The sequence below is a fragment of the Bombyx mori genome, chromosome 12, assembly GCF_030269925.1.
Source record: "Bombyx mori chromosome 12, ASM3026992v2".
Taxonomy (NCBI): domain Eukaryota; kingdom Metazoa; phylum Arthropoda; class Insecta; order Lepidoptera; family Bombycidae; genus Bombyx; species Bombyx mori.
Genome location: NC_085118.1, coordinates 7,823,638 through 7,847,682, shown reverse-complemented (window position 1 = coordinate 7,847,682; position 24,045 = coordinate 7,823,638). Strand labels below are relative to the sequence as shown.

At 38.6% G+C, this 24,045-nt stretch overlaps 1 protein-coding gene and 1 long non-coding RNA gene across 27 annotated transcripts in view; one reads left to right on the top strand and one right to left on the bottom strand.

Annotated features, from left to right (window-relative positions):
• The first annotated feature begins 2,200 nt into the window (after positions 1 to 2,200).
• LOC101744274 (disks large 1 tumor suppressor protein) overlaps positions 2,201 to 24,045 on the top strand; it is a 43,470-nt gene continuing 21,625 nt past the window's right edge. For 14 of the 26 annotated variants that reach the window (XM_062671417.1, XM_062671411.1, XM_062671416.1 and 11 more), the window contains exons 1-2: positions 22,964 to 23,246; positions 23,768 to 23,986. In XM_062671417.1, the coding sequence (XP_062527401.1) occupies positions 23,912 to 23,986 (75 nt within the window). In that variant the 5' untranslated portion in view covers positions 22,964 to 23,246; positions 23,768 to 23,911. Of the gene's footprint in view, positions 2,455 to 3,009; positions 3,142 to 18,456; positions 18,573 to 20,376; positions 20,479 to 21,648; positions 21,694 to 22,567; positions 22,702 to 22,963; positions 23,247 to 23,767; positions 23,987 to 24,045 lie in introns of those variants that run through there. The other 12 variants (XM_062671407.1, XM_038014340.2, XM_062671406.1 and 9 more) reach the window with 9 other exon arrangements.
• Positions 3,163 to 4,928, bottom strand: LOC134199833 (uncharacterized). Its single transcript, XR_009974475.1, has 2 exons — positions 4,754 to 4,928; positions 3,163 to 3,442 (listed from the first exon to the last, which is right to left on the bottom strand). It is a non-coding gene; the product is annotated as an uncharacterized LOC134199833 (long non-coding RNA).

The window sequence follows — 24,045 nt, the reverse complement described above, 5'->3', positions numbered from 1 at the left end:
CTCAATATTGGAAAATGAGAGGTATTTAAAATTGTACAAGGCCGTTATAATATTGTGTATACCTCCTATAAATAATAAATAAATGGATACCGACTGTTCCTGTAGTATAAATTTAATTTTACAAAACAGTATAAGTACATCATCAATATACATAATCAGTTTATTAATACTTTGTTTAGATAACATAGGACAAATTACCGCAACATTAGCTCTAGCGAGAGGTCCAGACGAGAAACTGTGTTGGCTAAATCATACGATATGAGTACATCAGACGTTTTATCCTATAGGCCAGGAAGTTTTTTTTAGTATAGACGGGTGACCAAGATTACGGCCCACCTGATGTTCAGCTTCTAGACATTACCGTGTGATTTCCGTCCACTTCGATAAAGCGGCACGGCACGAGAACCCACTCATCGTGGCCGCCGGTAACTACATTCCCGATCCTGCGGAAAGAATGGAAAGCAGTCGACGTCGCCCAAACCACGTAATTTCCCTCCCGATCCACTAACGGTGCTTTTAGGTAATTCAAGCACCGGTCACCGTTCTCGTCGAACCCGTCGCTTGCGATTAACCCTCAGACACAGCCCACTGAGTTTCTCGCCGGATCTTTTCAGTGGGTCGCGTTTCCGATCCGGTGGTAGATTCTGCAAAGCACGGCTCTTGCTAGAGTTCGTGTTAGCAACGTCGTCAGGTTTGAGCCCCGTGAGCTCACCTACTAGTTAAGGTTACGCTGGAATGGCCTCTCAAGGCTACCAGCCAGGTTACCAGCTTACCAGCTTAGGTAGGAAAAAAAAGTGAATTCTGCTGTCTATCTTGAGGTAAGAGGTGAAGTCTCAATTGTACTTTGTAATGATTACTCATTCTTTAACGAACTCATTACTCGCAACAGACATAAAGAGGATGGTAATACACACGGTGCAGGTATGGACCACATATATACATACATGTAATAAAATTGAAGGCTCGCTTTTTATAGGGAAAACCTTTGTTTCGTAATTAGTTACGTACGTTATTGACACGTTCGCCATATTTTTAAAAATGTATCGCGAATCAGTAGTTCACATAACAGTTTCACTTGGAATTACTTATAACCTGTACACCTGTCCGTTTTCGGCAGTGTTTCGTTAATCCTAGAATAAATCGCATACCGACTAACAACACAAAGACTACGCAGCATGTCGTTGAAACCTATATCCTATTAATTATTAAAATTATAACTGCTAATTTAAGTTGTAAAACTTACAAGTCTTCAGATTTTACATCATACAATTGAAAAATTAAGAGTGCCAATATATATATTTTTAACTGGAGCTGTTCGTTTAAATAAAGATAAAAAATCTTTAGTTATTTAAGTCCCGTCCAAATATAGGTACTCCACATACCTACGTACACTTGGATTTGAATACCCCAATCACTCGTAGGATTATTTGGTTTTCATAATTTCGCAAAATCAGCAGCACATACCATTTAATTTCAAAATCATTTATTTGAATTTGTGTGTATGTCACTGGACATATTTATCTTTAGTTGAAGATACAAGAAGAGCCACAGTAGTGAAAACATAAAGTCAGCAAAACATAAACTCTGGTGGTAGGACCTCTTGTGAGTCCGCGCGGGTAGGTACCACCGCCTTATCTATTTCTGCCGTGAAGCAGTAACGTGTTTCGGTCTGAAGGGTAGGGCAGCCGTTGTAACTATACTTAGAACTTATATCTCAAGGTGGGTGGCGCATTTACGTTATAGATGTCTATGGGCTCCAGTAACCACTTAACACCAGGTGGGCTGTGAGCTCGTCCACCCATCCAAGCAATAAAAAAAAAATAAAAAAAAAACTGCGGATCAAACTTTCCGAATACGCTTAGCGACAGTAACTATAGCATCTGAGTAGCCTGGCTGAGACCAACGGACAGTCATGAGTAACGAAACTGCCGAAGTCCAAATTTTTTTGGACGCACATAACCCAAATAAGTTTTTTAAAGTTCCAAACTAGACGAAATATTTTAGACTTTATTGGACGCCTGATATTAAGATAATGAAGTTGCCCTTGTACTCGGAAGGAAAAGAAAGACACGCAGAATTTCAATACGTGCTATGCTAATTGTAGAGTAAGCCGCCACTAAAGAAACTCCTACCCTTGTTTTTCCTTGTCTATGCTTGCACCCTCTGACGTCACAATGAAAATCGACCAATCCCATCAGACGCAGTATTCGATGGCCCTTATATGCGGCTCTATTTGTGCGCACAGTTTTCTGCCTTATCCGCTAATGTTTTTGTTGAGCGACAATATGTGCGATATAAAAATTATTCCATATGTGATCAAAATTGTTTAGAATGCATAGTGTCGTCGTGGTGTCGCTGTGAATATTATTTTCGTTTATTTACATTCAATTTCTATATTAGGTTTCTAAAATATCTACGTTAGGGGTGGTTCCGTGATGCCAGTTCGTAAGCAAGGTGAGTTAAATTATGGGAAGTGATATTTTTTTAATGTAACGTTGCAGCATTCGTTCATGCAGCAAAGTTTACGCAACGTTTGGAGGGTTACATGCACCCATAAACGCACCCTTTTGTTGATTGATATCGATATTAGAGGGTTGCCAGGCACTCTACTTGCGTGTTCTACTTTTCGTAAGCAATCATGTACCCTAGTTTTACATTTTTATGTGTTCTCAATAAGCATTTAAGTCAAAACTAAACTACCTATCTAACACATGCTTAGACTCATATGGTTGGTACCGAAAATACTATTGTTTATGTTTTCTAATTTCTAATTTATTGATAATCGACGGTTGCATTGTATTCTGTTTGTGTATATAACAGCAAAATTTATTAAGGTAACTAAAAAATGGATATGTTAAATTAAGCCTGTGATACACGTAATTTAATGGAAACAAGAGTCTTCACGTGACCACTACTAATCAGTGGGCGTAGGTTACAAGCTACCAGCCAAGACCTTGATAAAAATCGCCGATTTAAAATAATTATTTCTTATAATATATCAATTTTCAGAGGCGCATCGAGCTCTAGAATTACTTGAAGATTATCATAGCAAGCTAATAAAGCCACAAGACCGGCAGTTGAGGCTTGCTATCGAAAGAGTCATCAGAATTTTTAAATCAAGATTATTTCAAGCATTACTCGGTAAGTTAATTGAAAACGTACTTTTGCCATTTGCCTTTTTATTTGGGGAACTTTAATTAAAAATACAGATATACATCGAAAATATTTTTAGGGAGTCGCTAAGTAAATTTAATGTATCAATGAGCCTATAGGTAATCTATAAATAGATGATAGAATAGAACAGACGCGCGTGACCGTAGCTCACGTCACCGGCGATCTTGAGTCTTCTTTGACCACGACACTGCTATTGTAATCCGTATTATATTTTTAGACGACTGCGAATGCAATGAGCATTTGTCGACTTGAACTGAATTGAACGATTCTGAAATTTGAAAAGCCGAACTTCATTTAGGGTAACGGTTTTTAGGACTTTGACCTGAGGTCTTTAGAGGTGGGGGGCGACAATCCCGGTGACATATCCATGGATGCCGTAAACTAAACTTATCTACATAACTAAATCTACTTTACGGTTTAATCTTACGTTTTTTATTATCACTAATATTAATTCCGACATTCCGAATAATTAATAATTTTCGTGGCGACGGACCATCGTGACCGTGTCCGTCAGATGAAACCCTAAAAGTAGTTTTTATTCGTCTACGACTCGCGAAAGTCCAACACACTATGTACTACGTCGAAAATAAGAACGTATGAGGGTTCATAAAACTTTAAACTGAGCCATGTTCCTGTTAATATTTTTTTTTGTTTCTAAAATGCTTTAATAAAAAAAGTTACTGCGTTTATTGATCGATCAGTATTAATTTAACCTTGTCCTGATGTTGATATAAACCAGATTGCATCTTATTTATTATGCGTTTAAATGCGTCACCTCCAACATTATTTACGTCATAATCTATGGCTTCACACAGTTCAAACGTATGCAGTGAAGTAAACCTTTAGTGCTTAAAAACAGTACCGTGATTAATTGTTTTACATATATGAAATTATATTATATGAAACGCATTTAAAGAAACAAATACCTAAAGGGGTAAAGGTGTGATAAAGCATACCTAAATGTTTGAAATGACTAATTTAGTTTTACCATTTCCTAACTAAACTGCAAAAAATTGAACATTTATAGTTTTTTGACTGCATGTGATTTTTTTACTTATACAGCTATAGAAATTTAGGGAATAAATATCTAAGTGATGATTGTATTACTACGTAATGGTGTATCTAATTTATAAAAAAAAACTAGGGATAAACTCCGTACGTGTAAATATTCTTTTAATCAGTCATCTCTGATAAGTTGTAAAAATAACAAATACAAAGGTTTCTAAATGAATATTTTAGGTGAAAACTATTACGTAAAGTCGTGAAATTGATTTGAACAACATTACATATATTTATATTATAGTTTTTTAAATATGGTACATTTTACTACTACTGTGTCACATGTAAAGATATGTATAAATTAGTTGACACGATAATCGTTGTCCTGTCCTAATTTCAATAAATATTCTAAATCGTTTTAATAATTTGTAAATTCTACTATTGTTCGATCTATTTTCCTTAACTATCTCATACCGACTGTTACGAGCATTACAAATATCAAATCGTTTCATTTTATGAATACTATAACTTTAATAATATAGTAACTACAATACTTATACAAAATCGTAGTATAGCTCACACCACTGTATAGTGGCCTAGTATTCCAAAGACGTAAAAGACGACTGAGGGATCCACCGGAAGATGGGCAGACGCCTTCCCTAAGTACCTATTCGTACTGTGAACGCTATCTGAACGGTCGGTTCGTTCTTTGCCGTCCAATGCCAGTGTACGGTCGTCTTCGTTCCTTTTCTTTTGTTTCTTTTCGAATGACACCTGTCAACTCTCTCTCTCTCTTAGTTTATGCCCAATCATGGTAGGTCGTATGTTCTGTCAAAGAGGTTGCACGCCACGACATTATCACTGATGGTAAGATGTATCGCGAGCCTGCGTCTATAGGTACAACCTGTGTATTTTTATTGTGAAACAATCATAAGTTTCTGTCCGTATCGTAACACAGTCGATCTAAAAAAATATTGAGATTACGACTACGTATCCCAAAGTGGATGGATCTTATTACGTTTGACACAAATATATAGCTCAGGCACTCCTTGGCAACTAACACCCCACAAAATCATCTCTGAAGCCAGATAATACCCTCACTGTTCCCTACGGACTAATTGAGAAGCTTCTATAGAGATGTGTGCATAAGCTTAGTCATCTGCGTATTAAAATGTTGTTAAATTTTAGTTTAAAAAAAATCATTTCAGTAATTTTTTGTGCCCGTCTTTGGATACTAAGCCTAAGAAGTTTTTTTATTTTACCATCCTATTAAAATTTAAGAGTGCGTTTGGTTGAAATGTCGCCGCACGCACAAGACATTGTGTAACTAACAAGTCTCCAAGACTAAGCTTTCGCAATAGCTATAATAAAATAGAAGATATTTGACAAAAAAAACTGTGTTCAAGATCTTCATAGCGTGAAACGAAACGCTCGTAATAAAAATATATATCACTTCCACAAAACCGACTTATTAATCGTCCCGAGCGTGGACAACCTGAATTGTGTTAACATACTATTTAGAAATATACAACTATACAAGCTCATCCTGTCTCTCGAACGACATTCAAACCTCGTCGCGTCGGCCCCCTTCCAAATACATCCGATTTGTGGAAGGTTTTCTCTTTGAAGCTTATCGACAAAAAGGAATAACTGGTGTTCATGGGATAAGACACCACTTTCCCGATTATGCGGCATAACTATAAGTTTTTTGGCCTAAATGGAGGAAAAATATATTACGATTATGAAGAATTCTATCTCTCGTCCCAAAGTTATTAGCAGTATTCATATGACGATATCTATTGACACCGATAAGCATTTAAATACGTGTGGGCCGTGAGCTCCTACTCCGAATCGTATCTGGAACAAGAAATATAAAAAGAAAATAGGATTTAAAAACGATTCTTAAACCAATAGGTAGGCTAATAAAAATTTTAATGAAATATACGTGTACTAAAGTTAAATAAAGTAAAAGGGAAACGTAAAATGTCTTTTTTAAAAAAAACAACCTATCATAAAAGAAAAATAACTTTCATGACAACAAATAAAGTTGACGGAGTACCGTACAGATGCGATCTTCTGAGTCCATAAGATCGAACTACAAAAGAATAAATACTTTTTTTTTTATTGCTTAAATGGGTGGACGAGCTCACAGCCCACCTGGTGTGAAGTGATTACTGGAGCCCATAGACATCCACAACGTAAATGCGCAACCCACCTCGAGATATAAGTTCTAAGATCTCAGTATAGTTACAACGGCTGCCCTACCCTTCAGACCGAAACGCATTACTGCTTCACTGCAGAAATAGGCAGGGCGGTGGTACCTACCCGCGCGGACTCACAAGAGGTCCTACCACCAATAAAAACAACACTATTTTAATATATACCTAACCGTTGCCTCGTAAATTTTTATTTTTCACTATTGCTGTAGACTACTGTAGAGTATTAAGCCCTATACTAGTAACTAATAATGCGTATACAATATCATTCCTATCTATTTTTCTCAACCGAATTAATTTTACTTTTTATTTAGTAGCTATTGACGAGCTGAAGCCATATAACATTCTGTGAAAATCGACAAGTTTCTTCTTTGCAATGTCAATACCAAATAATTAATAAAATTAAACTAAATCCTAAGGTGTTAGTAATTATGAGTTATTAAAAATATAAATAACTGTGAACAAATTACGCACGGTCATCCGGCCCCAAAGTAGGATTCCCTGTATTATGGGTACCAGTAACTGACATGAATATGATGAAAGGCGATTGCATGTAGCAGAGATGCGAATGTTGCGATGGATGTGTGGAGTAACGAGAATGGATAGAATAAGGAATGAATATGTTAGAGGAAGTCTGAAAGTGATACCTGTGACAGAGAAGCGGAAAAGTGCGCGTTTGGGATGGTATGGATTTGTGATGAGACGAAATGAAAATGAGGTTGGTAAGAGAGTGCTAACTATGAATGTGGAAGGATATAGAGAAAGAGGTAGACCTAAGAAGAAATTGATGAATTGCGTGAAAGACGATATGTGTAAAAGGGGAGTGAGCAAATAAATGGTATAGGATAGATAAGTATGGAAGGAGAAAACATGTTGCGCCGACCCCAGGTGACTGGGAGAAGGGCAAGAGATTGATGATAACTGACATACATACTTATATACTTTAAAAAATATACATATGTATATAGATAATAAGCACCCAGACGAAGAGCAAACACCTGTTCATCACACGAATGTTTGCCCGATGTGGGAATTGAACCCATGAACCTCGACGCAACACTCGGGAGCACTAACCACTGCACTACCGAGTCAGTCGATCAGTAATTGTGGTCGAATTTAGACGATTGGGCCGGCATAATGTTAGAATTACTAGAAACGATCAAATTATTAAATGTAACTTTTTAATAAGCTTTTTTAATGAATATCGTATACGTAACTTCGTCGAGTCGAGTTAGTTAGTTAGTAAACTAAAATCAGTGTCAATATAACAACAGTGGTTAATACGTTTACTAATTTATCTTTTAACACAACATCCTATTACAAATTACGTACGTTGAGACAAACAAAACATTGCGTCATTGTTGAGAAAATAATTAATTAAATACTATCAATATTGTGACGTTCTTATCAGTTTAAAGGGCTTTGATTAAAAATTGAAGATAGTAAAACTGAGAGATTCAGCAAAGTCCGTAACGATTTTGTTGGTTACCCTCGGTTACTCGGCTTTAAAAAGGTCCCTAATATATGAGACACATTACTTTGGTTTTATGCTGCTTCTCTTGAACTACAGATAAAGAAAACGTTTCGAAGAAGAAAAAAACACTTGACATTGGTTATCAAGAGTTTGTACAGCACGTAGTTCAATCATTATCTACTTTAAGCAATGATTGCACATACTCATAATAATAAGAGCTAATATTATTTCTTACCCTTAATATATAGGTACGTTAAAATAATCATTATATATTTTAATATGTTAACATCGAAATAAAACTTTACATGTTTCCTTAGCATTTTTTACTAATAAAAAAGAGAAATAGAGCTTAGAGTATAATTAATTCTAAAGGTACTGTGCAGAAGAGATGAACATAAATATATTTATGTAAATTTTTCGTTTTCGTTAAAATTTGTAAAAAAACAAATTCGCCAAATACCCCATACAAATTGACCGAATCTCGACTAAAAGCAATAACAGTTTAAATGATAATGACAAATCGTATAAGCTACAAGGATGTGGCTATTGACTGACAATATTGATTTATGTGGTTGGCAACTATCAACACGAACATTATTTGCAATGAGATAATATTGGAATGAAACTGTTAGTTCGGATGATACGTAATTCGATTTGAGCACGCGTTTGTTTGATCTACAATAGTAATGATACTGGAGAGGCGTTTCCGAACATTCACATGTGCGACTGACCCAGATCACGAATCGAGGAGACACAGGTCATCGGGCACATCGTACACGTTCATGACAGCTCGACGTCATGTTGTGATTGTTTTAAATTTATCTCTAAATTACATTCAATATGTATAAATTTTGAATTTAGAAACTTTAAATATAATATTTTTTTCCTACCTAAGCTGAGAGCCTTGAGAGGCTATTTCAGCGTAACCTTAATCAGTCGTTGAGTTTACGGGGCTGAAACCTGACGACGTTACTAACACGAACCCTAGCAAGAGCCGTGCTTCGCAGAATCTACCACCGGATCGGAAACGCGACCCACTGAGAAGATCTGGCGAGAAACTCAATGGGCTGTGTCTGAGGGTTAATTTACTCGACGAGCCCTTCGTCGCAAGCGACGGGTTCGACGGGAACGATGACCGGATTTTATATATGACTTATGTTAAAAGTATTTCTTTTTGTATCACGGGGTCTTAAATTTAGATCGACACTTATAGGTCTGTTCTATTTTAAAGTCGTCATAAAGATCTACGTCCCTTACATACCATTTTTTTATGAATGAGGTTTTACTGGTGGCCCAGAGGCATTTCCAGTTTCACCAGGGCGAGCATAGGCTCAGCCAAGAGGGACATACCTTCTTCGTACCTTACATAACACTCCGACGGCTAACCTGTAAGACCATAATTGAATAACTCATAGGGTGTTTAGATGGGTGGGAGTCTTGTGAATAAACACTATACTTGCATAAATCATGAGCGTAAGCTTGGAAAAATGGATATCGATGATACCTTGATAGGATATCATTAGACATAAAAATCACCGTACACCTCCAACTCTTTCGAAGAGTCGAATACAGACGAGTTTGACGTGCACATAGGATCTTCTGAGTGAGTTGGTAATTCCAGTTCGGTGGTAGATGCATTCGCAAGCAGTTGATAGGTCTTCTCCAGTGGCGCTCGGGCAGTTGTTGGCAAAACTTCCCCTCCAGGCTGAGTCCTTCAGTTCGCCCATCCGTCATAGCTAAGCGACAACGTTTCTGGATCAGCCGCGATCTTTCCATCGTAAAAAATATATAGAAAGTATAAATATTTTAACAATATTTACACAGCGCTGGCTGGTACGCGGCACCCTAAATATCGACATTAAGCTGGAGAGATCGCGTATGGTAAAGTCTAGCTTGCGACCAACTAGGCAACAAATCTTGGAGCCCCCAGATAACTTCCAATTGGAAGTCAAAAACAGGTTTGACGTGTTGGAAACTAACTGCGACGTGGATAAGCGCACCAACGAAATGGTGAAAATTCTAAGAGAAGTGGGCAATAAATACTTTCAGCATAGAAGAAAAGGCCAAGACACTAAACTCTCCAACGAGACCCTGCTATTGATGAAACAGCGAAGGGAAACTGCAGATGCTACTCCGTCAGATGGAAAAACTATAAACACTAAAATCAGAAAGCTGATTAGGCGTGACCTTCGCCAATTCAACATAATAAAGATTAAAGAGGCAATACAACAAAACAAAGGCACCAAAGTGTTTATACGGCAACAGCAACTAGGCCGAAGCCATCTGACGAAGCTCAAAACTGCCGATGGAAGAATTGTTGAATCAAGATCCGAAGTCCTCACTGAAGTGGAGAGCTACTATCGTGGTCTCTATGCCTCACAGGCTCCCAAGCCCTTTGCCCGCCCAGAGAATGATCACCGAGCCCCCTTAGTCCGCCACTATACGGAAGACATACCCGACGTCAGTATAGAGGAGATAAGGGCTGCTTTGGAACAGCTTAGAAATAACAGAGCTACAGGGGATGATGGAATCAGTGCAGAATTGTTGAAGGCAAGTGGTACATCAGTTCTCAACCAATTATGCACAACGTTCGACACTGTCATTAAAAAAACTACTACACCGGAAGCCTGGAGCAAGGGTACTGTCATTCTTTTCTTTAAGAAGGGAGACCGTGCTCTGCTCAAGAACTACAGGCCTATTTCACTTCTTAGCCATATTTATAAGCTGTACTCGAGAGTCCTTACAAATCGCTTGGCCTCTTGACTTGACGAGTTCCAACCTCCGGAGCAGGCTGGGTTTCGCAAAGGCTATAGTACGGTAGACCACATCCACACGCTGAGACAGGTTATTCAGAAGACTGAAGAATACAATCGTCCTCTGTGTCTCGCATTTGTGGACTACGAAAAAGCCTTCGACTCCGTCGAAACTTGGGCTGTTCTGGAATCCTTACAGCGATGCCTAGTCGATTATCGGTACGTTGAGGTGTTGAAGAGTTTATACAAAGCCGCCAAAATGACAGTCCAGATCCAAAACCAGCAGACAAACCCGATTGAGCTTCACAGAGGGGTGCGACAGGGTGACGTTATATCGCCGAAACTGTTCACTGCTGCTCTCGAGGATGTCTTCAAGACTCTGGACTGGAGTAAGCTCGGCATCAATGTCAATGGCGAGTATCTCTCACACCTCCGATTTGCAGACGATATCGTTATAATGGCAGAGTCGCTGGAGGATCTCAGCTGTATGCTGGGTGAGCTGAATGCCGCGTCACGACGTGTTGGTCTGGGAATGAATCTGGACAAAACTAAGGTCATGTTCAACGACCATATTATTCCTGGACCGGTAATAGTCGAATCCGCGGTACTCGAAGTTGTGTCTGAATACACTTATCTAGGCCAAATTATTCAGCTAGGCAGGGCCAACTTCGAGAAAGAAGCTGATAGACGCATACAGTTGGGTTAGGCTGCGTATGGAAAACTCCATCATATCTTGAACTCAGCAATCCCGCAATGCCTAAAAACAAAAGTCTTCAACGCTTGCGTGCTGCCGGTCATGACATATGGCGCCGAAACGTGGACATTGACCGTAGGTCTAGTCCGTAAGTTCAAAGTCGCTCAGCGTGCTATGGAAAGGTGTGTGCTCGGAGTTTCTTTGATGGATCGACTTAGAAATGAGGATATCCGTCAAAGAACCAAAGTAACCGACATAGCCCTAAAGATTAGCAAGCTGAAATGGCAATGGGCCGGACATACGTGTCGCAGAACCGATGGCCGATGGAGCAGACGTGTTCTGGACTGGAGACCGCGTACCGGTAAGCGCAGCGTTGGGCGTCCCCCTGCCCGTTGGACCGATGACTTGCGGCGATATGCTGGGAGAGATTGGATGCGGAGGGCGGAGGATCGTTCATTGTGGCGGACTATGGGAGAGGCCTACATCCAGCAGTGGATAGATACAGGCTGATGATGATGATGATGACACAGCGCACGAAACCTAAATATAATTCAAAGGATCTATGATATTTTATTTTATTACTCTAGATCATGATTCACTGGATTAACTTGCCGCAGAAAACAAATCTGGAGTAACGCGGCTGAAGTCACAATTGTATTGAATTTATAATGGTTTCCTACCGTAAATAACAATTGTAAGGGTTTTTACATTTTATTGCATAAAGCTATTCCTTAATAATAGAAGAAATATGGAAACAAACAATCTTAACTAATATTTTCTACTAACAATGAATATTCATTCTCATCAGCAAAACCGAAATATAATGTTAAGGTAACCTCCCAATGCGGAGAGATAATGATGCACTTTGCTTAGTGGCTCTTATTTTCTCTATTAACTTTGTTCAAAATAATTTTCCTCTATAAATTGTTACAATGACCTAATTAGAAACACCATTCACCCCTTCAAAGTTAACACGCACAATACGTACTCCACTGAAATTTTGAAGCTTTGAACGGCCTCTATTTTAAATTTCATTTCGCGGTTTTAGGGGTAAATTAAAACAGATAAGTATTCTATGGAACTATGAACTGTGACGCCTTGAAATTACAGAATCTATTACAGATTATGAATACTTTAATTTGATTAAACTTGTATCCAAAAATGTGCATGATACATTTCCAAAGAGATCATACACATTGACTTTATTTTTTTATTTTTTCCTACCTATGCTGTTAGACTTAGATGTATATGATATAGCTAGCCCTAGCGTGTAGGTGAGCTCTCGGGGCTCGAACCGGAGGTGTTGCTAACACTGGCTCTAGCAAGAACAGTGCTTCGCAGAATCTACCACCGGATCGGAAACGCGACCCACTGAGAAGATTCGGCGAGAAACTCAGTGGGCTGTGTCTATGGGTGAATTTACTCGCCGAACCCCCGCAAGCGACGGGATCGGCGAGGACGGTGGCCGGTACTTGAAGTACCTAAAATCACCTGTTTTTAGTACTGATGGGAACATCAAACAAAATTTAAACTGTCAACACCAATTCACTTTCACGTTCCATTTTTGTGTACATATATACATCCGAGATGTCCATAATTGCTGAATATTGAAAAGGTTTGTTAAAATCTATAAAAGCGTATTTTTTTAGTTTTTTAAACTATTATTTATTTTTCCTTTTTTAGTTGAATTTAAATTTTTTAAATTTTTCAAAAATTTCATCTGAATCAGTTTTTTTTTTTTTTTTTTTTGTCAGGAGGAAATCGCCGGACTCCCACCCTCCACTGGGGATGGAGGGTGGGGCATGTCGGAGTCGAACCGACTAAAACCTCCTGTCGCTCAACAACCAACGTCCAACCCTCGCATGAGACAGAACTCATGAAAAGGCAAGGGGAGGAGAGTGAAGCGTTTAGTGCGGAGCACATCTCTCCCATCACCCTCCCCCTCGGGACGCCGGGCCAGCGATCGTCGGCGCCACGACCACCAGCCCTCTCGGTCGGCAGGCTGTCCGAAGCCCGCCTAGATGGCGCCGGTTTGAATTGGTTATCCTACGAAATACCCCGCTGGGTCAGAACCAGCGTGGGTCGAGGATAGCCGGCCTTCCATCACCCGGATGCTCTTGCGTAAAACGCGTGCAGAGCAGCTTGCACGTCGTCTTCTTAGGCCCCCTTCGCCGGGCCCCAGACCGACATATGAGGGGGACCCGAAACACTTAGAGGGCCAGGGCTAGGGCGAGATCCGCCTCCCTGGCCCCCGCTCGACGGCGGCGGGCTTGTGCGTCTCTCACGCGCCCCGCCGCCTCCTTCTGCGAGATGGTGCACTCGCAGAAGTCGAGCATCGCCTTCCACGACTCGTCGTTGCCGAGCATCGATGCCACAACACTCGGCAACGACAAGTCGTTTCCTATTTTTGCGACAAGGACACGGCGCCACCCCTCCCATGCGGGGCAGGCAACGAGCGTGTGCTCCGCCGTGTCCAAGTCGCAACCACAATGGTAACACTCTGCCGTCGGCTCGGCTCCGATCCGGTGCAGGAACTCACCGAAGCAACCATGCCCAGTGAGCACCTGCGTGAGCCGGAAAGTGAGGCGTCCTCTGTCACGATTCACCCAATCCACAAGAATCGGGCGAATCGCCTCGACGGTCCTACGACCAGCCGAAGGATCGGCCAGCCGCCTGGACCATGACTCCAGCACGGACCGCCGAGATTGGGCCCTCCGCGCTCTGACCACACTGGGGCTGGGACGCGCCACGCCCCGGGCACGAAGGTTAGCCCGCCACTGATAGTCAGCGGCGAGCGCCTCCGCCTCCAGGACCCAAGGCGGCGTCCCAGCCAGTACACACGCCGCCTCAAAAGAGATGGTGCGATAACCACGGATGACCCTGACCGCGATGGTGCGTTGCGGCCGTTGCAGCAACTTCGCTACCCCCACGGCCAGGGACTGGCCCCACACGGGTGCTCCGTATAGGGCCATTGACCGCACCACCCCCGTATAGAGACGGCGCGTCACCTGGTCAGGCCCCCCGATGTTGGGAAGAAGCCGGCTTAACGCGCCGGCCACCCCCAACAAACGAGGGACCAGGTGCTGAAAGTGAGCACGGAAGGTCCAACGACTGTCCAGAATGAGGCCGAGGTACTTTAACTGCACCCCGACCCCGATCCGGACGCCTCCAACCACGATATGGGCATCGACAGGTGGCACTCTCCGGGGCCTGTGGAACCACATGGCCTCGGATTTACTGAGCGCCACGTCGAGGCCCAATCTCCTGATTATCTGAATCAGTTAGTAACTTCTCCGACAAATAGGTGATCGACGCGCCTGGTATGTAGTTTCCCTTCTTGGTCTTGACACAGACACTACGGGTCTCAGGAAAACAAAAAAAAAAAAATCGCTAATCCTGATTATCCTAGCAAAGATAACGGATCAAACTGCTTAAAATATTGAATTGTCATCGGTCTTTAATAAGTATGCCAAATGTCGAGTTAATCCGACGTTTTGAAGGGGGTCAAAATCATGTTCAAAGATTTCGTTACATACTAACATACATACTAAAATAACATACGTATGAAGCTAATAAAAGCGTATTAAAAAAATGGGATCACATGAAAAGCACCAGCTTTCAAATGATAAAGATTCACCCGAATCGCTTCACCTAGAAAAAGGTACTGAAATAAAACACCTAAAAAAAAAACTGGGGCTCCATAGCCCCCTATTTTTTTTTTTTTTTTTTTTTTTTTTTTTTTTTTTTTTTTTTTTTTTTTTTTTTTTTTTTTTTTTTTTTTTTTTTTTTTTTTTTTTTTTTAAAATCGATGAAAATATTGATCACCGCTAAGATGTATACATAATTGGGTAGTAAGAAATAATTGCGGTTTTTCAGCAAACGGACGTTTAACCGCTTATACTCATTAGTTAATATTCAAGCTTTTAACACAACGCTGGTTAATGCAATTTACAAAGAAAGCAAATATTCACTGAACCGCAACTGACGAGCCTTTGTATTATGTATATTAGCTAAAAGGTATATAACCGTTGTATCCCTTTGATGTAGCCCAGGTCCTGATAGAGATATAACTATCACATAATCTAATCTTCACACTTCGAACTGAAATGAACCAACAAATCTATATAAATAAATAAAACTGAAGTGTCTATTTGTAATATTAAAATAACCGCTTTTTACTACATGCATATGAATTTATATACGTTACATATACCAAAATAACATTTATTACAATTTTTGCCTGTCTGTCTGTCTGTTTGATCCGGCTAATCTCTGGAACGGCTAGACCGATTTTAACGGGACTTTCGCTGGCAGATAGCTGATGTAATAAGTAGTAACTTAAGCTACTTATATCTTAGAAAAAAAAAAACAAAAATAATGTTCAAATAAAGTAACGTTTTGTTAAATTCCACGCGAACTAAGTGGCGGGCACAGCTAGCTTACAATACAATCATAAATCTATAATCATTTTTACTGGTGGTAAGGATTCTTGTGAACCCGTACGGGTAATTAGCACCAATCTGCCTATCTCTGTAATAATGCTTTTCTGTCTGAAGGGTGGGACAGGTGTACCTACTATAGAACTGAGACTTAGAACTCATGTCCCAATTTTGGTGGCGGCATTTACGTTGTTTTCGTCTTTGGACTGGACTCTGATAACCACAATACTTCGGGTGCGCCATCAGTACCTTCTCCGTAAGAGCCAAATTAAAAAACATAGCTTCAAATCTTTTGGTATGTGGCTAGCCTTATTTTTTACTACGAATCATATTATGGGACCTTCTCTATTTTAAAATGTGATTCAAAGGTAGAAGAATAGCTTATTCGGTATGTTTAAATAATCTTTACTTCATAAATATATACTTGTGGCCTTTTTTTATTTTTTTCGTCGAATCGATTGTTCTAACAAAACAGTATCTACAGGCTTAGGCTTAGCATATTCTTTGTGAGACACCCTGCATAATACTAATATATTCTTAAAATGACTAATAGGCAGACAGATGTGGCCCGTGTTGCCAAGATTTCCTAATTTTATAAAATCCGTATCTGTTATAAAGGTTCCACTATCGTTATTCTCGTGTCAAATTTAGTAATAATTTTTAAACGACTGTAAAGTTCGTTTTTTTTGGCTTCTATTTCGAACAAAGTTTCTTAATATTTTTCATAATCTGAATCTAGAATAAGTGAAAGATAAAGATCTTTTTTTTCTCCACTTTATCCCACTAGGTGGGGTCGGCACAGCGGATTTTTCTATTCTCTATTCTATTCTATCAGGCGTCATCTCAACACTCACTCCTCTTACTCTCATATCGTTATTCACACACTCCACCCATATCTTCTTGGGTCGACCTCTTCCCCCTCTACCTTGCACTACCATTTCCATACATCTCCTAGTCACATACACCATCTCTCTACGCATCACATGTCCATACCACGCTAATCGTCCGCTCTTTAATTTGTTAATTACCGGGGCTACTTTCACACTTCCTCTGAAATAAACATTCCTTATCTTGTCCATTCGTGTCGCTCCACACATCCATCTCAACATTCGCATCTCTGCCGCATGCACTCCTCTTTCATGCTTTACTTTCGTCGCCAACATTCAGATCCACAGATCCATCTTTGTTTATTTAATTTAAATGCTATTACCGACCAAACTTTTGATGAAACTTTAATTAATATTTAGGATCAAAGTCCATATACTACGTGTGCTATTAATGTTTACATTTCGTTTTCAGTATCAAATACTAGTACCTATATGGAAAATTCGTCTGGCATTAATAATATAGTGTAGTATTTTTACAAAGCTATGGGGTCGCCGGCCGCGCGTCCGGTCGCTCGGTATCGATCCAGCTAGAACGACTCGCACTACAGTTACCACAACCTATTTCTTATTAATCAACTCTATTCAACCAATTCGCAGTCTTCATATTATTGTATTCGTATTTTATTCTGTAACAACCGCGAAGTTATAACGTTTTTAGGGGTACATTTAGTTATGTTGGTAGGCAGCGGCTTGGCTCTGCCCCTGGCATTGCTGAAGTCCATGGGCAACGGTTAGCACTCACCATCAGGTGGGTCGTATGCTCATCTGCTTACAAGGGCAATAAAAAAAAAAGTTTATTACACAGCTCCTCTAGTATCACGCGTACCGGAACCCTTTGAGACCGCGAGGTAAATAATTGTACCTCACTCACATCCACGTTTAAGTACATGGGAAGGATTAGGGGGAAAGTTAACTACTAATACTGACGAAAGCACTAACTGAAGGTGGGCTGTCACATAAACACCTATCCTATAATATTAACTTTAGTATTCTTGTTAAAATATATATGTTTTTCCCGGGCTATTGCAATTCGTATATCTACATGCTTATGTGCACTTGTAGAGTTTAATCTCGATCATCAACGATTATCAATTTTTGAAAATTGCAATATTAACATCAAGTAAAAACACATGCAACTTAAAAATAGGTCTTACTGACATAATTTCAATTTGAAATAAACATAAATTTAATTAAATACCCCTCTTTCTCGGTACTTACTAATTATACTGATAAAACGAAATAAAAAAATAAAATGAAGATTTCAAGTCACAAAATCTAGTTAAGGCATTCTTTTTTTTATTGCTTTGGAACAGAGACTATGTATGTATGTTCGTTCCACTTGTATTGAGTGGTCACTATCGCTTATGAATATTCAAATTGATAGATTCCTCATCAGTTTAACATAAAATCGATATTATAAAAAGTACATTCTATATAAAATATTCAGCGACGATGATTACTTAGGAACAGGTAGACCTACTTCGTCTGCCTTCGCTAGCAACTTTTTTTTTTGCTTAGTTGGGTTAGCGAGCTCACAGCCCACCTGGTGTTAAGTGGTTACTGGATCCCATAGACATCTACAGCGTAAATGCGCCACCCACCTTGAGATATAAGTTCTAAGGTCTCAAGTATAGTTACAGCGGCTGCCCCACCCTTCAAACCGAAATGCATTACTGCTTCACGGCAGAAATAGGCAGGGTGGTGGTACCTAGCCGCGCGGACTCTCAAGAGGTCCTACCACCAGCAACTTAAAAAACGTCGAATGTCATTTCAGACAAATCAATTTTAAATTCATTAGTGTGTTGGTGCTTTCTTCACAGATATCCAAGAGTTCTATGAGCTCACTCTCCTCGATGATACGAAGTCAGTACAACAGAAAACTGCAGAAACAATCCGTATCGCTAACAAGTGGGAATTGGACAGCAACAGACGAGAGGTAATAGCAGCATTCGTCTTGAAATTTACAAAAATGTTTTCGAATAATTATTCTTACGGTGTACTTTTACGAAACAAATTTGCTCAGAAAAATTTTTTAACCACTGTATCGCATTGTGAGCTCATACGGGTGGGTAGGTTATGAAATACAATTTTTTTTTTTTTTTAATATATTTTTTTATATTTACTAACAATCACGCCACGTTAACTGGTCCCGTGGTAAGTTCGTAAAGAACTTGTGTTACAGGTACCAGATAACGGAAATAAATGTAATATTTTTATTATACACATACATATTATATTTAATATACATCCATAACCCTGGAAAAGACATTTTTATATTTATCATACAAATATCCTCCCTTGGCGGGATTCGAACCCGCGACCCCCTTGTGTAGTGACCATGTCACTTACCACTACACCAGACGGCCGTTGAAATGATGACCTTATGTCTCAAGGTGGATGACCGTATTCATGTTGTCTATGCCCCTAGGCCCAGGAACCTGTTATCACCGATTAGGCCGTGACCTTCGTTTGTTCATAGACTGTAATGAAAAAAAAAACCGTATTAGGAAGATTATTAGAATAAGCAAAAAATTCACTAAGAATGCAGTTTACCTTTTCATTGCCATTTTAGGTAAACGAGCATACGGTCCTGCTGATGCTAAGTAATCACCGTCGCCCATGGACATCAGCAATGCCAGGGGCATAACCGCTGTCTTCCGCTGAGGATTCTCTTCAAACCTCGTTTGAAGAAGGACAAGACCTAAGTAACTGATTTTAGAAAAAAAATGTATTTAACTTGATTAATTTATTTTTTTGGAAAATGAATCTAGGTTCGTTACTACTCGTATACATAACAAATAAACATTGTACCACATTTAATTTTTACATTGAGAATTATATTTCCACTCTATATTCAAACGGAAACCGCCTTACATTTACGAGTACATCTCCGTAAGGTAAGGTTACCCTTGTAGTGGCAGCGTCCTACGGAAATGATACTTATGATTTAATACCAGTTTGATTTGTTTACGTGTTTACACTTTACAAGAACTACTTTAATCGATTAGTAAAGAGGTTGAGCCAGATGAGTACCTAGTGATTATTTGTTTTTATTGAAATTCATATCCTGTTCCATCAGCAAAATAAATTGTTACTGTTGAAATTCAACAATATTTAACTTTCGGTACCAAAATTACAATCGTAGAAAAATATCAATAAAATAGAAGTAGGTATACTTTAAAGATGTTCTGTATATCGTGACAGAGGGATATAGGTCATAGATTTAGACTTGACGCCTATTATAAATATATTATGATCTCAGTTTTTTCCCGATGTTACAAGCTCTAATCATATCTTCCTCTAACAAGATCCTTAAAATAAACGTGATATGAATCCCGAAAGATGCACATGTTACACAATTTCGAAACTGTCCCCTTAAATATGTAGAAGTTTAAAAATGTGAACATCTTTATTCAACAGTTCAAACACATTTGCTATTAAAGTGCTGCAAAGGAGATATAACTATCCATCCATCCACTTGGTTACTCTGTTTTCCCTGTTAGGTCCACGGTATTAGACGTGTTTGTAATTTATTTAATAGTCAATGCTACGTATATTATATTAGTCAAAATTACTCAGCATGTCAAAACATATTTTGTAACAGTTCCGTTATTCAGATTAGTTCACTATCCGCCACCTAAATTACATTTAGCCAGTTGTGCAAAAAATAAAAACATATTATCTATAATAAAAAATATATATCTTGTTATATCATTCATATTATAAGTTTCTTTAAACAGATATCAACGGATGAAATTGAATATAGATCGGTATCAAATGCATTTCTACACGACAACAATAAGAAGTCTGAATCACGTAATGAGACACCAGACTCGGGTAAGGTGAGTATCATAACTGTGTCTATATGGATTATGTTATGTAAAAAAAGGTATATGTTTAATATAATCAATATAAGAGTGTAGTTTAGGTGTTTGTATTTTTATAACTAACAAAAGCGTATTTGCCTTCTGAAGATAATCCCGTCTTCTGTATAACGTGAAATCAATGTCGCCTTAGAATGATCAAAGGGCTACGTCTCTTCCATGATACTCGTTTATCTTTTGACGCGTTGTGAGGATTATTTCGATTCTCAGCTCACACGCTGAAGGCGGTGGGATGATGAAGGAGTTCATCTCTACTATCCCTGCCGGCAATATAGAAGTGTAGCAAGATGCACATCTTATTTCATGGTTTCGCTTTATGGAAATGGCTGTCTTTGGAAAAACCAAAGTATGCCCTAGTCGACGGACTGTCTAAGCTCGTCTTCTCTAATTGATGTCACCGGCATCTATATTAAATCCCTCTGGATTGACCAGCGTGTTGAGATTACAGTTCTCCGTGCTCTGCATTGGCATTTAATTTATCGACACTTTAACTAAAGACTACAATGAGTATGCACGGGCATAGTAGTACCTACATAAATTCAATCGATATCTCAGTCATGTAGGTAAAGAAAACTGGTGTGACTTTTATCAAGATATTAAATATTGGACAACGTCATTACAGAAATGTAAATAACAAAACAATGTTTTGTTAGACAATTTGCTTATTTTATTCCTGTATTTTTGAGGTCATAGCAATAGCTATCGTAGTAAAGAAGTAAATAGTATAAAAATCTGAACGTACAGGTACCAAAGACATTTCAATTTAATATATTTAGCAAGTTTCAAACTTTAACATTAGATCTGCCGTCTGCGGAGCAAAGACACCAACTCGATGGAATACCTTTTGTTTGTCGTATAACGATATTACATCCCAAGAGAGTCATGGACAGAGAAACATTTAAACTGTTTCAAGGCCATGACCACGACCCTCAGTAATGAGGAAACCGACGCAAGGAGGAGGATAACGATATACTCCTAGTTTCAGCCAAGCTACCTAGAATAATTAGGCAAATGACTTTTGAAAATTTGTAAAAATATTTATCAAGGTAACTACTGACCCCGTTTAGGTACTTTACAGTGTAAAATATACAAAAAACCTTACAATGCATATTATTTCTATATTTACAGGTGCGTTCTGTCGTATCACCAAGTGATGAAGTTGAAGAAAAGAAAGTGAGTTTATTAATGAGTTCTGTTTGTTTTTCTAAAATTTTGTTATGAATTAGTCTCCAAACATATCGTTATAGTATCGAGTAAAATAGAGTACACATTGATTCGCCTACTGCATCCTGAATGAAACTGCTGTTGACGGTGCTGGTACTGTGGTAAAGCCTCAGAAGTGAGTACAAAACACATTCCAGTGTCTTTAGTGCGAGTTTTTTAACGTTCTCGATAGCGTAAAAGTTAAGTCAAATTTGTATGGAGTTGGAACGTTTGCCTACGTTTGCCGCTAGGGGCACTGTTCTAGCTGCATACAAATTTCAGGTAACTTTTACGCTATCGAGGACGTGAAAAAACTCGCACTAAGCACACGGTGCCCTCTCAACGACAAAACGTAGTCGCGGCTACGCACCTTTGCCGCACCTACGGAGGAGGCAGATACGCAAGATAATCCGATACAGAAAAAGAGTAGAGTACCCATATCTTATTTTAGTTTCGCCAAATTAAAATAAATTACAAAAAATATTCTAACACTAAAATAAAATATTCCTATATTTGTTTACATAATGAAAGCATTTTATACAGCAAAAGCTATTCTAGTTTCTATTAGCTCTTAACCAGATAATTATTAAAAATATTATTCTATAATTACACTTTGAATAATTATAACATGTTAAAATTTATCAATCAATCAATATGGATTTCATTTTATGACAGGTTCGTAAAAGTCTTCCATAGTTACCATTGTATTGGACAGGCAACTCCATAGAAAAATTAGTAACCGTTTAAGGTCTAGATATCAGGCCATAAACTCAAAAAAAAAAAATAGTAGCCGTTCAAAAGTCAAACCATATTTTAGTCAATTGTTATCGAAAGTATCTACATAAAAGGGTAGTAGACAATGGGTAAATCAAAATTTAAAATGGAATATCTAAATATCAAATCTGATATGCAACGGTTTAAAAATATTCTCGCTCAGGCTATATCCTATCGACGGATATTTCTTTGCGGTTTGTGGTGGTGCGTGTCTCTTTTTGGTGTTACTTTGCAAGTCTCATTTTCGTTTCTTTGAGTTCTCATTTCGGTGTCAAATCATATCGGTTCCAAAAAAAATTAACCTAATAATTATGTACACAATATAAGTTTGTATTTTTTTTTTTTAATGAACTTGAAGACCTTCACCTCCTAAAATCAATAATGAATCACAACTAGTAGTGCCATCTCTGGAGTAAACGTTAAAGTTTTACAAATATCTTTTTCATATTGATGACGTGACGAAAGTGATTGAACGAAACGACGTATACACAACAAGTGGTTGGTAATGGCGGAAAGTTGGTGTTTCGCGTCCCGTAGTACTATTTATAACCTAAAATATAGTACAAGTTTTCGGCGATATGTGCGCTAACGTTTCTTCATTCTGTGGATTGGTGCTGTTAAATTTCACAATAGTGCCAATGACGTACGAATATTACTGAAAGTATACTGCTCGTTATTGATAATCAGTGAAATGATATTGCATACAAAATTTTGACATTCAAACTGCTGCTATTTCGTTTTCGTCACAAGTAAGGCCATTTAATAAACACTAATCTATTTATAAACGTTTAGTAATTTCTTTATACTCTGGGAACGATTTCAAATCTTGGTGAAATCACGATTTTAAAGTCAGATATGCTTATAACAATTTAGAGTTTTGGTTCAATGTTACATACTGCAACATCCATGATATTATGAAATTTATGTTTTCTTAATTGCACACTAATAACGTAACACCGACATTCTAATTAAGGTTCATCGCTTTGACATTCATACAATACTATACCATCAACGAAGACGAGTTGGTAACACGCTTATTTACCAAACCATACATTACCTACCTACTTAACTCGCTATCAAAAGGGCTCGGTTCGATTTGTTACATTCATTAGATAAGGTCCGCTGCAATTTAAAACCCAGCTAACATGATAATGAGCTTAAATGTTATGGGATTACCTGTCTACATAAAAAGAGGTCACATTCTTACTTGTTGTTTGAAAAGGCTACATACCTTTGAAATGTTTTGGTGCAAGTTAGTTGTGGGTTCTAGGTAGACAATGGTGCATGCTGAACATCATCAAGTAAAGTGCTGAAAGTGGACACGAGTGTAACTAACAATGCATGCAGTGTACATAGCGTAGTATGGACACCTGTTTATAATTGACCTGAGGGATATGCGAAATATCTATAAAAAATGACAGAGAGAAGGAAGAAAAAGTCTCATAATGGATTTCTTCGGAAAGTCTCTTCACTATTTAATCTTGATACGGTGAGTAGGTAACATGTTGGCCTTCAATAAAATCCAATACAAACTATGTGAGTCAATAA